General features: G+C 49.7%; 2 protein-coding genes across 2 annotated transcripts; both read left to right on the top strand.

Annotated features, from left to right (window-relative positions):
- The first annotated feature begins 436 nt into the window (after nt 1-436).
- Nucleotides 437-1,973, top strand: GGI43DRAFT_314221 (phosphatidylethanolamine-binding protein). Its single transcript, XM_083201745.1, has 3 exons — nt 437-798; nt 929-1,125; nt 1,460-1,973. Exons 1-3 carry the CDS (start codon nt 577-579, stop codon nt 1,650-1,652), a joined length of 612 nt encoding a protein of 203 aa, XP_083062766.1. The 5' UTR covers nt 437-576; the 3' UTR covers nt 1,653-1,973.
- A 5,407-nt stretch (nt 1,974-7,380) lies between these two features.
- GGI43DRAFT_314089 (short coiled-coil protein) lies at nt 7,381-8,517 on the top strand. Its single transcript, XM_083201741.1, has 2 exons — nt 7,381-7,889; nt 7,949-8,517. The coding sequence occupies exons 1-2, from the start codon at nt 7,639-7,641 to the stop codon at nt 8,115-8,117; spliced, it is 420 nt and encodes a 139-aa protein (XP_083062765.1). The 5' UTR covers nt 7,381-7,638; the 3' UTR covers nt 8,118-8,517.
- Nucleotides 8,518-12,484: the final 3,967 nt, after the last annotated feature.

Below are 12,484 nucleotides of genomic sequence, written 5' to 3'. Positions count from 1 at the left end.
ATTATCGGGAATTGGCAATTTATCGACTTTGTAAGATTCGGGACCGATTCCGGATAGGTAAAGACGTCAATTTTTACGAGCTTTATTGGGAGCGGCTCGAAAATGAGCCAACCCACTGGTTTGCAATACCACATCTTTCACATGCCGCTTAATGATAGAAATTCCGGCGCATTTGATGTGTGCGCATCATGAGAAAATTGTGTCGTAGTAATATTAATTGGCATTCCCACCCAGATGAAGTTGATTGTGCCGCCAATTATTCCACCAGTCAAATTAGTCGCCAAGACTAGAACCATGAAACAGAGCGCTCATCTTCAAATGTGGGAGGAGCGCGCGGCTACAGCCAAAGCAATAACTCCCACCTGCTCCCAAGACTTCTAAAATCGGCATCTCTTTTTTTTTCTTCTTTGGTCAGCTACTACAGTCGCAGATATCAAATTTCCGGGCATCTCTCTTGTTTCTTTTTTCGGCGCAACACAGCCCTCGCAAATCTCCCGGGAGCCCGGAATCTTGTCCCTCCCGGTCATCTCTCTTCTCGCTTACCCTTAGCCCTCGCCGCCCCGAAACAAAAGAGCCATGTTGGGAACAACAGCACCCCTAAGCGCCTTTGCTCAGGCGCTGACAAGTTCCCTGGCGGTAGCCAAGCTTGTACCTGGCTCAGCGGAAGCGCTCATTCCTCGGGGATTTATGCCAACTACCCGGCTGGGCGTATCATTCGATGGCCGGGATGTCGAATTGGGCAACCTTTTTCGAGTGAGAGAGGTTAAACTAGCTCCCTTTGTGTCCTTTGAGGCTGAAGTAAGTCTTTGTATAATTTGAAAAACATCATCGGCGTCTTTTACTTCATATCTGAGTCGGGTTATATCGCTCAGATGAGGCGCTGGATAGAAAAGCTAGAGTTCTGATGGCTTATCATGTATACATATAGGCTGGGGATTCATTGGGAGACGCATCTTATATGCTACTCCTACTCGACCCTGACGCACCCACACCAGACGACCCCAAGTTTGCATTTTGGCGTCATTGGGTTCTGCCAGGGTTGAAGCCATTGACTTCGGCTGATGGCATCGTTGCCCAGACAAAGCCGGTGCTCACTGAATATCTTGCTCCAGGCCCTAAAGATGAGTAAGTCACTTCTCGCTTCATCTCTTCCACCACCCCATTTCCCTTGTCATGCTGCAATCCACCCCTCTTTACACTCCGGGCCAATTTATCTGCTCCATGGCTCCGTAATCGTGAGGGGTGGTTATGTAGGAGAGTGGATTGTGCTGTGGTTGCTGCCCCTATCATGCGGTAGATACTGGTGTGCGTCCCTCCATTGCCGAGAACTGATAATCCGGCCCCAATCATGTCTCAATCGTCTGAAATAGCCTTCTTTTCTCTTCTCTTCTATTCCATTTTTAGCTTTGTATGAATGACATTATTGGACAAATTACTAAACGAGAGATGTCATTCAAAGTTCGAAACCACATCGGTATCTATTCCTGCTCTTCCGAGAGCCCCATGGCTTGGCTCTTACAAAAGAAGACGTTGGAGGCGAGGAATTTGTTCAAAGACGATCCTTTGATGCTGTTACGTTTGTCGAGAAGCATCAGCTACAGTTAGTCAGTGTAAACTGGATGAAGGGTGCTGGCGATGGCTGGAAGGAGTAAAGAACGGGGCAAATTGGCAGGGACATGCTCTTCTTCTCTCGCTTCCCATTCTTTTTACCAGATAGGACCGTAGCGAGCGGCTGTGAAGCACAAAGATTGTCACGCGCCAAAGAACCCCTTCACACCCGAACCCCTTGACTGGCTGATGGCAACCCTTCCTTGGTGGCCGAACTGTGTGACTGCTATCATCGTGCATGCTTCGTGCCTCTCCATCACAACCTTGTAGGCCAATCGCGGATAGCAGAGCTGTGGGCATATGCACGCAGCCTCTGGGAAAAGCGCTCCAGTAACCAAGAGGGGGGTGGCCTCTTATTGCCAACCGACGAGAGTTTTGTGTTACACGATGGATTTGAACGGCCCGTAGTATGGCGTCGAACCTAGCCTATCCCAGACGCCACCGCTAACAAGAGCCAGTAAGGGCCGTACGTGGCTGAGGGGGACCATGATGTTGGTCGCGGCAGATGAGTCGTTGTCGTAGTGTTGAATAAAACCTCCAGGTTTGGCCTTTGATCTTGTAAATGGTCAAGGAAGAGAGCCATCCAGACACTATTGACTTTACACACGGGCGACTAGGTCGGACACCAGGAAGATTGACATTTTGCGGCAACTAGTACTACTTGGTAAGAGTCACAAGGGCTCTGGCGAGCTGGTGCCGAAGCAGCCTTGGCGGTCGCGCCACGAGTTTAACAGGATCAGGGTTTATTAAACAGCTTATACATTTCGTTTCACAGGAGTTATGAGATTAATTTCGAGATGTTTGTCTATGGTGGACAGAGACGGCAACAATTGAAGGAGGACGACTTAGTAAGCTAGCAAGAATGGGCGATAGCTATTACATAGCCATTACTCAAGCCACTGAGCGGTTGAACGGCCTCACTGAAACAAAGACTTCTTAGGTGTGGTTCCACAACATTGACTGGCTGTTGTCACGAGGCCTGTCCGGCGAAAAGGATGCCATGCCTGTACGGCTCCAGCTGTGTACAAGTACTCATTGTCATGGGGAAGTCTAGGGTTTGATAGGCGGGAAGACGACAAGGGCTGGGTTTTCGGTGAGAAACAGGAACAAAGCAAATAAGTCATGGTGCGCCTCCAGTGTTCTGAGATTTTGTCTAAGGTGGGTGTATAGCAGGCGACCGATCGCCGGAGGCCATGAATAGAAAGATACTGCTGTTTGTACTCTATCGTTTGGTAAGAGATTGCGTGATTGGATGCCAATGATATTGCATGGCTAAAAATATTGGCTAGGAATAGTGGTTCGCTGTCTTGTCGATCCGTAGAATGCTGGTTGTCAAGCTGTGACTATAAACACGGGAGTGAGACGTGACAGACATTTTGTGTGTCAGGAGAGAATGCCCCTCGGCTAGCACGAGATAGCAACGACAGGGCTAGCAGCGAAAAAAGCGAAACTAGGCCATGGCAACATCATGAGAGCAGGCAGACAAAGTAAACATTTACAACATGGGTGCCAACGCCATAATGCACATGAAATAAAAAGTAGAGGCTGTAAGCAGTTTACCGTATGATGGGCAGCTAGGCAGGCAGCCCGGGATCCATGAGGCATAATTGTGTACGCTGTCAGGCATCAAAGAGCCGCGCAGATTTTCTTCCTCTTTTCTTTATTTTTTTCTTTCTTTATTTGCACCTTTGCCCTTCACAAAACCACCCCCCCTCCCCCCCAGTAAGAATTCTGGGTAATGATTTGGGAAGGTGTCTCGGGCAAGGCATCTGATTGCAAATAGTGGTCGTGCCCCGTAGCTGTATGAGGTGTTGTCGTACACGATGCTTAGACGAGACTGGCTCATGAATCATGACGAACAACGACAAAGAGGGTTCACGATAAGATACCGAGGTGAATGCTTTTTTTTCTCGTAGCTGCTGTGCCATGCCCTGTCATCAATCACTTTTAGCTCTCGGATGAGGCGAACACGATAGAGACGGGGCGAGCAGCTGAATCTCTGGCATGAAGGCAAAGCATATCGTGATTTCGGACGTTATTCCTGGCTAGGAAGGCTTCGTCAGTGACTAGAAGCCAAGGCGAGTGCGAGAGGGCAAATAGCGCACTGTAGGGCGAGTAGGGAGTACCTCGTACCGGCCGCGAGGGGCTGGCGAGTCACGCAGACCTTTGGCGCTCCATCAAAGCGGCTGGGGCGGGATTGGTGGAGCGGCTGCTCGAAGCATTTCTGTTGGCCAGAAGAGGACGATCCATGACATCAGGCGGGGCCGACGTCAAGCTCATTTTCTGGGAGATTGCCTGTCCGGGCAAGGCTCGTTTCCGAGAGCGTTGGACGAAGCATCAGAGCCGGGTGACAGCAGGGGTGTCGAGCACCTTGGACGGAGGACGAGCGAGAGGCGCTTCACGATATCGCCCATCAGTCAGTCCCTTCGAGTGCCAGTCCAATCCCGCAGGCAGAGACGGCTCCGCTCACCCCCTTCCTTGTGGGATAGGCTGCCTGTAGCTTCGCCGGCTGCGACGCCGCGGTTGACTGGTGTCCCCTACGGAGCATCGCGTCGTGCAAAGCGGAGAGCAGAGAAAATTTGCCAAACGCTACGGAGCAGCGCTCCGTAGAGCTAGCAGCAGCAGCTATTTCGTGACAGGGAGCTCGTGTGGGCTATCCGCTGAGGCATCCAGATTAGTAATGACGCAAGTCAGATGGAACACCTCTTCTCGCTTCTTCCGTTGCCAGTATCACAGGTAATAAAGGCCATGCCGAGCAGGATCACGCCGGGATTCGGGATTGGAAGATTCGAGCTGCTGTTGCAAAGGGCAAAAAGCTGCTAGGCGAAACATCTTGGCCTGGGGTCTGAGTAAATCGCTTGCGATATGGGCCGCATGAGGGCGCCGATCACTGTAAAGCTCGTAATGGATGGCAGCACCTCTGCTCTGTCCAACCGTCCTCGCAGGTTGACCTTCCAGACAGGACCCACGAGCAAAAGCAAAATCAATGGTAGCTAATCTGCCGGGAGAGGTGAAAAACTGACTGCAAAATAATAATAAGTGGGGAGGGTGGTGATACTCGGAGAAGTACATTGGCAAACTGACGATGAGGCATGGGTTATTGGGTTTTAGAGGAGGCCAGGGTGTGCGTGCTGAACAGAGCTTCTCTGCTACCGCCCGCTACTGGCGGGTACCCGTCATACGGTGCAATATAGCCGCTATAAACTGTATTCGGGGTGCTGTATTCTGCTGAAAATACAGTGTGAGAGGCCGATTCCTCGCAGCGACACGCGCCATGCAGCCCACCCCTCAGTACCGCCTGGTACTGTGCTAGGTACTCCGTGCAGTGGGCGTCTTTGCTGGCACCTCTTAAGGGGGCTCTGCTATGGCGTCACTGGTATTGATCGCCTCTGCTCTCAAATTATGAGTGCCGACCTCGCATGTCTTGGTCTTGGTACCAGCACATGGCAAATACCGGCGATAACTGCAGCAGTAGCTTCGGAGCGTCTCGCCCTGTAATTTTGCTTGTGCTACCACTGATGTCGTAGCCAACGTTTGGCCTTCTGAAGTCGGGTTAGGCCAAGCCGAGCTCTGGCCCTCTTTCTCTTCATCATCATCTTCAACAATCTTAGGTAATGCTGCTTCGTCTCCAGCTCGCGCCGATAAGCTAGGCGGGCTGCATAATAGCGCTATCGTGGCTGACCGCGAGAGAAGAAAAAAATGGCATCTACAGGGCCCTCGTGTGCTCTTCTAGCTCGGCACTGCGGTGTTACTTCTTCAAACAGAGGCGCTAGCAGTGCTAAAAAACAGCACTAGGCACTACGAGTTAGGTGGGCTGCAATGCGCTTCTCAAATCGTCCATCGCTATATCGCGGGGAGTAGGAAAAAGGGCCCAGCGAGCAGGGGCCCGGGATATCCATGTTCAAACGGATTTCCGCTGCGAAAGGAGAGCTGATCTGGCACTTCCCCCACGCCCTCGCCGTCTCTTTTCGTTTTTTTTGTGAAATTTTTTTCTTGTTCCTATTTGCTCCCGTCGGTATCCTATCACGAGGCCTCTGTAATGTGTGGTATGGGAGGTATGAGAGGGGCGTATAGCAGCAGAGCGTGTCTGCCTGTCTGCCGCTCTTGTACACCTACAACGTGCTCGGAGGAACCGCCGGCAGCGAACGGAGTACCGTAGTACTGCAGAAAGTGCCTACACAGGGCGCTACCGGCGTAGGGTGTACAAGAGAGCGACCCCGGGGTATATGCAAGCCGGTGCAGCGCGGCTGTAATACGTCAGTACATGTCAGTGCGCGCACGCTTGCCGTGGCAACATGGCCGGGTATCCAGTACAAGCGTCTCTTGCGTAACTCATTTCGACCAAAGGGTCCTCCCCATCCATCGACATGGTCATGGAAGCCCAACTCGCTCTCTTTTCGTCGTGACCCTCGTCGTTGGAGCTCTTCAGGCCCCTGGTCGCGTTGTTTCCCAGTCATGGTGGGCATCCCCCACCCCTCCCAAATTCGTCCAATTCACCGCCTTGACTGTGACTCTGCGAACTGTGCTGGACTACAGTAATACGGCCGCTACCACCAGCAGCAGTCGTGCTATCTGCCCAGATACACACCCATAGCCACCACTTCACTCCCCTTTTCTCGCTCCCAAACTCGTTGCTACATATACTCCGTCAAGAATAGATTTTTTCCTCTTCATCCCTTGACAGTGTGTGTTGTATCGCCAAGTACGTCCCTGTCAGCGGGCCCGAGAATCTTTTCCCTCTTGTTGCCGATACACGCGCATATCAGAATATTGGCACTCTTATACTAACTGGTACATTGGCGAGGGCAGAGTTCCATCACGTCAAACGTCAAAACCGTTGATCCCACTCCTCACCTCCCACAAGTCGACCAAAGAAGCAGGAGACGAAAAAGGGACCGAGCAGAATCGGAAATAGAAGCATCGCGGTCTGCTGCAGGATATCCAGAATAAAATACCCTTGAATGCTAGCGCCAACCTTGATTCTGCTTCTCTGCCTTCTAGCTTCTCCCCTCGATTCGCGAGCTGCTCAGAAGCGCTTTGGCGGATCGTCAATCAACTAGCCAGGCCGGTCGAGCAAACGGGTATAGTAAGAGTCGACACAGAAGCCCACACTGGGTCACAGCTAATTAACTAGCGATAGCTCGGAGATCTGCCCTCACCTCTCAGCCTGACACACTGGGAAACAGGACCCCAGCCCAAGGAGACACTGAGCTCTGCTGGTACTGGTCCCATCGCCCGACGCTATAGCAGATCATCATCACCTTGTCCTTCGGGGGGCTGACCGCTAAAAAGGCCACGGCTTTCCTGAATCATTTTCTCCACGCAGCAGGCCCATCTGCGCACGAACCCGATTTTTCTCGTCATCCGTCGACGCTGCATTTTCTGCCTCGCCAGCTTCGCTTGCTTCTTCCCACCCTCCTTCATCGTCCAATACAATACAAGACAAGACAGAACCCCGAGACAGCGCAGCCACTCGGCGTTGCCTAATCTTCCCTTCCCTTCTCGCCAACGCATCGACGCAACTCCACGCTGACTGAGCCGCCGAGTAAACGAGGGGCCCGTCTGACTGTCACGAGGAGTTCGCACGAACACCAAACACGAGTTAATACCGACAAACCTTCTTCTCCGCCATCCCGGCCCTTTTTTAGAACCTTGCACCACCTCACCTTGCCGCCTCGGCTGATTGAAGCTTGTTTTCTTGCAGCTTGATTTCGCCGCTTTGCTTCTACGTTGTTCTGTTCCGCCTTCTTTTCTCTCCGCCTTTGGTTCCTTTTATTCTCGCATCCACGTGGTAGCAACAGCTCCTCACCAGCTTGACTATTCTGTATCTGCAGTTGTGTTGAGCATTATAAGATTGGGAGCAGCAAAACAGCAGCCAAGGAAGAAAAAAAAAAGGCTCATTGCCAGACCAACTACAGACTACTAGACGACAATAGACACAGAACTGCACCAGACCTCCAACACTCGTACACCACACGAGGTCTTTCTGTCTTTTTTATAATAATTTCTTTTCACATCAACCATTACACCATGTCCGACGAACACGATAACCACTCTGCTGGCGTTACCAGCCATGCCTACCCCATCGAGCGCTCAGACTCGTCTGCATCCACAACTCCCTCCGACCAGAACGAGTCTGTTATCCACCAGCCCATTCCTACTCGCCCCGGCCCTCGCGATAGCTCTCAATTTGAGCCTGAAATCATTCGACCCATGAGCCCGCGAAGGACCAACGAGGACATTGACAAGATGGGTGCGGAGGCGCGCGAGGAGCTAAAGAAGTGAGTGCATACTAACCACGTAGACAATTAGATATGGCACTAACCAACACGGACTATAGGCATGCCAAGGCTTTGCAAGAATCCCTCCTCACAATCTTCAACCGCATCGAAGCGGTACAGCAGGAGCACGATAAGCTTGACAACAACAACAAATTTCTTCAAAAGTACATTGGTGACTTGATGAGCACCAGCAAGATCACAGCGACGGGAAGCCGAGGAAAGAAATAGACTATCCCCTTTTACAACTACACATCAGCTACGTGTGGCTCTGGTCCTCAGCTTGGATTAACCACCACTTGAAACACATCAACGCAAAAACATCTTACATCAACAGCTACTTATATCGACGACACAGATTTCGACCGTCTTTCCTTGAGGAAAACAAAAATTGTTGGGCTACTTCCATTCATCGCGTCACAAAGAGACTGGCGCTTCAGTTATTTTATTTGGAGCATTGGATTTTTAAAGGCGCCGCTCCGAGCCCCCCTTTAAAAAAAAGAAAGGAGAGGGGCTCATGATACCCAGACTTTGAACACCATTTTTCTTTTTGCATTTTGCCGCCACGATCCACATGCTTCTTTTTTTTACTTTTTATATTCTTTTTCTTCTCGTTACGAGCACACCATGTTCGCGCAGAAGCGACACTTACTGTACATTACCCTTGAAATTTGGGGATTTTGAGCAACGTTTATGAGCGCCAACACCTTTATGGCAGCATCTCGTCATTGTATGGGGCGTCTTATTTGCGAATTTTTCTTTCATTATTGCTACAATTGTTGGTCCTTTTTATAACTGTCTTGTCTTTTTTTTTTTTTTTCCTTGTTTGTTTGTTTTTCTTCAATTTTTACAGGCTCTCATTATACTGGGACTGGGGGATCATATCTATCAGGCGTTCAAGGAGCAGATCCTGCTCAAGGGGTCTGTGATTTTGTTTTGCATGGAGCAGCGTAGACGGATACTGGGAAGGTCTTTGGAAAGGGAGAAGGAAGGGGAATTGGCAGCGAAAAAAACCATCAAAAATTTTCTAAATGAAACATGTACCTGAATTATTGTACAAAGGGAATAAGGTCTTAGGCTCAAATGTTTTTTTTTTTTTCTATAACTCGACAGAAGTCCTTGTGTCAACGGTCAAGAAAACGGAGTTATTCACACACTACATGCTTCTACTTTTCGTATCAACTACAGAATCTTGTTGGGGAGGGGAGGGGAGGGGATGGGCGATGGGCGATGGGCGACTTGATCGAGTAAACTGTACAATACACAAGACCAATACACTTTGCAATTACACAGACGGGAGCTCGCTGCGGCAATTCAAAACCTGAAGACTAAGAAACTGATGTCATGGTGTTTGCCACCGAGGATAAGCAGGAGGCTCTTTCGGAGCAGATGTCGTCAGTTTGGTACGACACGACGGGGACTAAAACAGACAGGGGGGCGTTCTATCTTTTCAGGTGTCGCAAATAGTCTTTTTCCCCTAGAGCGAGGCAAAATGGACTAAGCATGAGTTTATGGTATACGAGACGAATTAGGGGGGCTGCTACCACGCTACGTTGTATCTTGTATTGTGACACATCAGTATTTGCGTCTTCTTTTTCGTCTTCTGTGTTTTTGCCATCAGCTAGGGGGAGCTAAAGCACTGGCCACAGAGCAGGCGCATAATGTGATGTGTTCGATTTACAGCGCTCTCTGTGCCGGGAACGGGATGGATGGATGGCCGTGCGCTGTAATGTAGCATGTGTTCGGTACCTGTCTAGTAGCGGTAAAATGCAGAGTAGCAGTTGTATCTGCCCACTGACTGCCGGCATGCCTACACACACAAAAGTAGGGGTATCGAAACATGCAGCAGGGCTGGAGGAGCTGAAACAAGGGACCTGTTTTCGCATTGAAGCTATTGATACTTGGTGCTGCGACTACCTGGCAACGATACAGCAGATGACGCCTTTGGCTGGCTGGGGTGTCGGACCTGACTCCGACGCCTGAATTATGACGCAGGGCTCTGCGTATGCTTAGTCAATCTCGAACCTCTTGATTCTATTTTCTGCTCATCTGTTCCATCAGGTCGCAGTATAGAGAGTATAGCAGCAGAGAGTGGTGGATTAGTGGCGTTTTGCATAGTGCCTTGCCGCCCGCCATGAAGATCTGAGGCGCAAGGCACGGCGGGCGGCCCCCTTACGATTGCACTGTAGCAGCAGAGGCGCAGGAGGAGGCCAACATGACGAAGATGACGTAGTTTCTGCTTCTTCGGCCATCCCTTGTGGTCTCTCTTTTACTGCTTCTCTAGAACATCCATAGGTTTGAGGGATTTTGGCAATTGAAACATTGTAGAAGTGTACCTTGCACAAAGAGGCCACTCGCTGAAGAGAAAAAAAAGGGACCGGTATTGCTAGGAAATCTGTTGGGTTCGATAGGGGTCTCGGGACCTACCTAGAGGGAAATTTACTACAGTACGTAATTGCAAGTCTAAATTTGTGTGTTATCCAAGTCTGCTGAGGGCTGGTGCTGATCCTACCTACTGGCTATCTGAACAGGGGACTCGACAGTACTATGTAAATGCGGGGGTTACAGTGGACAGCACTCTAGTTTCTCACACCGGAAGACGCTGCCTGTCTACCAGGTGCATTAGCAAGAAACCCGTTATATGCAGGTTTTGGTCTGTTGCTGGAAGGGGGAAGCTGATGGTTAATCATGTCCAGTCTTGGGAAAAGGCAGTCATGGTTCGTTTCAAGATAGTTCAGCTAACTGGCAATAGTTGAAAACCGTTGCTGAGGATAACTCATGATTGGGCGTTGAGCAAAAAAATTCTATTCTCCTCGTGCCCTCTTCTTTTTCATGCACTACACCATATTCTTCAGTCCCCTAAACTGCAGCTGTACCCACGAAGTTCGGACTGGGCCCCGCACATCGGATTTGTCTCTCTTACTTTTCCACTTCTCGTGTGTGTCCCCGATTCTGCACTTTAGACCTGCACGCGACGCTGCATCTCGCTCTGTGTGCTGTGTGTGTGTGTCTGAAGAAGCGAAAATGAGGGGGGGTCGTAATCCCTGCCCAATGGCGTAATGAAAAATACAGTTGGAGGGCCACAGTTTGCACGGGTACTGTATACTCTAGCTTTCGCAAACAGTTGTACTCTGTACTTGAGACAGTGTGAGAATTTAGGTATGGATGTGCTGAAGCTCTGGGGAGGGGATGCTGAGCAGCTCTGCTTGTGTTGCGTGAGATGCCCTTGATGCATGTCATGGGGTTCGCTTCCATATATAGAAGGGATCTTTCATGAGCTGCGATGAGGATGCCTCGGGGGTGCCATTCCTATGTATCAAATAGATTGCATGCAATATACAATACCATCTATTAATGGCCAAAAAGCTCATATTATAGCCCGCAATCACAAGCCATTCCTGCTTGCTACTGCATATAACGCATGTATACGCAACGCCACGCATATGCAGCATGTACACAATGGGCACCAGACTGCTTTACACATAACACTACCGATGCAACTTGTAGCCCAATCTCCGAGCTCGGTTCCAACTCCCTTACATATATAGAGTATACGACCCTCAAACCCAAAAAATGTAGGCCAGGGGGGGTGTGTGTGGTGTATGTCGAGATGGATTCGACAAAAATGGAACAATGCAGCTTTTTTCTTTTTTCCCTTTTCCTTTTTATCGCTTTTCCCCACACGAGCTGTTTTTGCTTTTTTCCTTTGTACATCCTTTTTGCCGTTCAGGAGCTCACCATTCTTTTCCCCTAGCACAACCCATTATTATGGAGATCCAGCTGGGCTGCTTGCTTGCCATGCTTTCCCATCATGTAATGCAATTAGCTTCTCCTTATACCCTCTTGACTACCCTGACCTTGTCCGGTAGACTGCATTAGCATGTGCACATACATACACATTAGAAACCTACTGCTGAATCAAGTACTACATACGCCCATCTCAATGGGTACATTACAAGGGGGGGCGTAGTTGGCCCAGCAAGAGCAAGCCCCCCCAGAAACGGAACTGATCGACATGGTGAACGTTTCGGGATCCAAGGTAAGATACAAGAGAACCAAACAGAGACCCTGAGCCTGATGGTTCCCTGTCCTGTTATCTGCAGCCTTTCGACGCAATAGCCGTTGGTTATGCTTCTTTACGCGGGATTGGTTCAGTAGGAAACATGGGCATAACGAACAAGTCTCATTTTTTACTTGGTCAGGATCCTTGCCTATAATGTTAACTTCTTACATATACTGTAATATCCCTGCGTTGCCGAGCTTTTACTTGATCAATTGGTTCGAAACCTTACGAATGAAGATCATTAACTGAATCGATACCGCCGTAATAACCGATGGCCGAAGCCAGTGGATGATCGAAAGCTTAGCACCCACAGAACGGCCGTCATAACCAAGTTTATGCTTGCTTTCTTTGCTTTTTATTTCTATGACATTACCACATACAGAAGACGGAAAATACGGTGAACGTATCTAGCAACGGCCAACCCTCGCCAAACCTTGTAATTCTAATCAAATAGCCTCCATGACAACCAAGCTCAGAATCTTGCGTGTAATATCTGGTGTAAGAAAGAAGAGATCACCCAAGTCTATGATGGCAT

Source organism: Trichoderma evansii (genome assembly GCF_050947405.1).
Source record: "Trichoderma evansii strain SZMC 28006 chromosome Unknown GGI43scaffold_5, whole genome shotgun sequence".
NCBI lineage: Eukaryota > Fungi > Ascomycota > Sordariomycetes > Hypocreales > Hypocreaceae > Trichoderma > Trichoderma evansii.
Note: the sequence above shows the minus strand (reverse complement) of the source record. Positions and strands in the feature narration are given on the sequence as shown.

Bases quoted from the DNA above. Each gene is read 5' to 3' on its own strand.
- GGI43DRAFT_314089 (XM_083201741.1), top strand. From the start codon at position 7,639: ATGTCCGACGAACACGATAACCACTCTGCTGGCGTTACCAGCCATGCC. The intron at 7,890-7,948 runs GTGAGTGCATAC...CACGGACTATAG, and splicing joins GCGCGCGAGGAGCTAAAGAA to GCATGCCAAGGCTTTGCAAG.
- GGI43DRAFT_314221 (XM_083201745.1), top strand. From the start codon at position 577: ATGTTGGGAACAACAGCACCCCTAAGCGCCTTTGCTCAGGCGCTGACA. The intron at 799-928 runs GTAAGTCTTTGT...GTATACATATAG, and splicing joins TTGTGTCCTTTGAGGCTGAA to GCTGGGGATTCATTGGGAGA. The intron at 1,126-1,459 runs GTAAGTCACTTC...TGTCATTCAAAG, and splicing joins GCTCCAGGCCCTAAAGATGA to TTCGAAACCACATCGGTATC.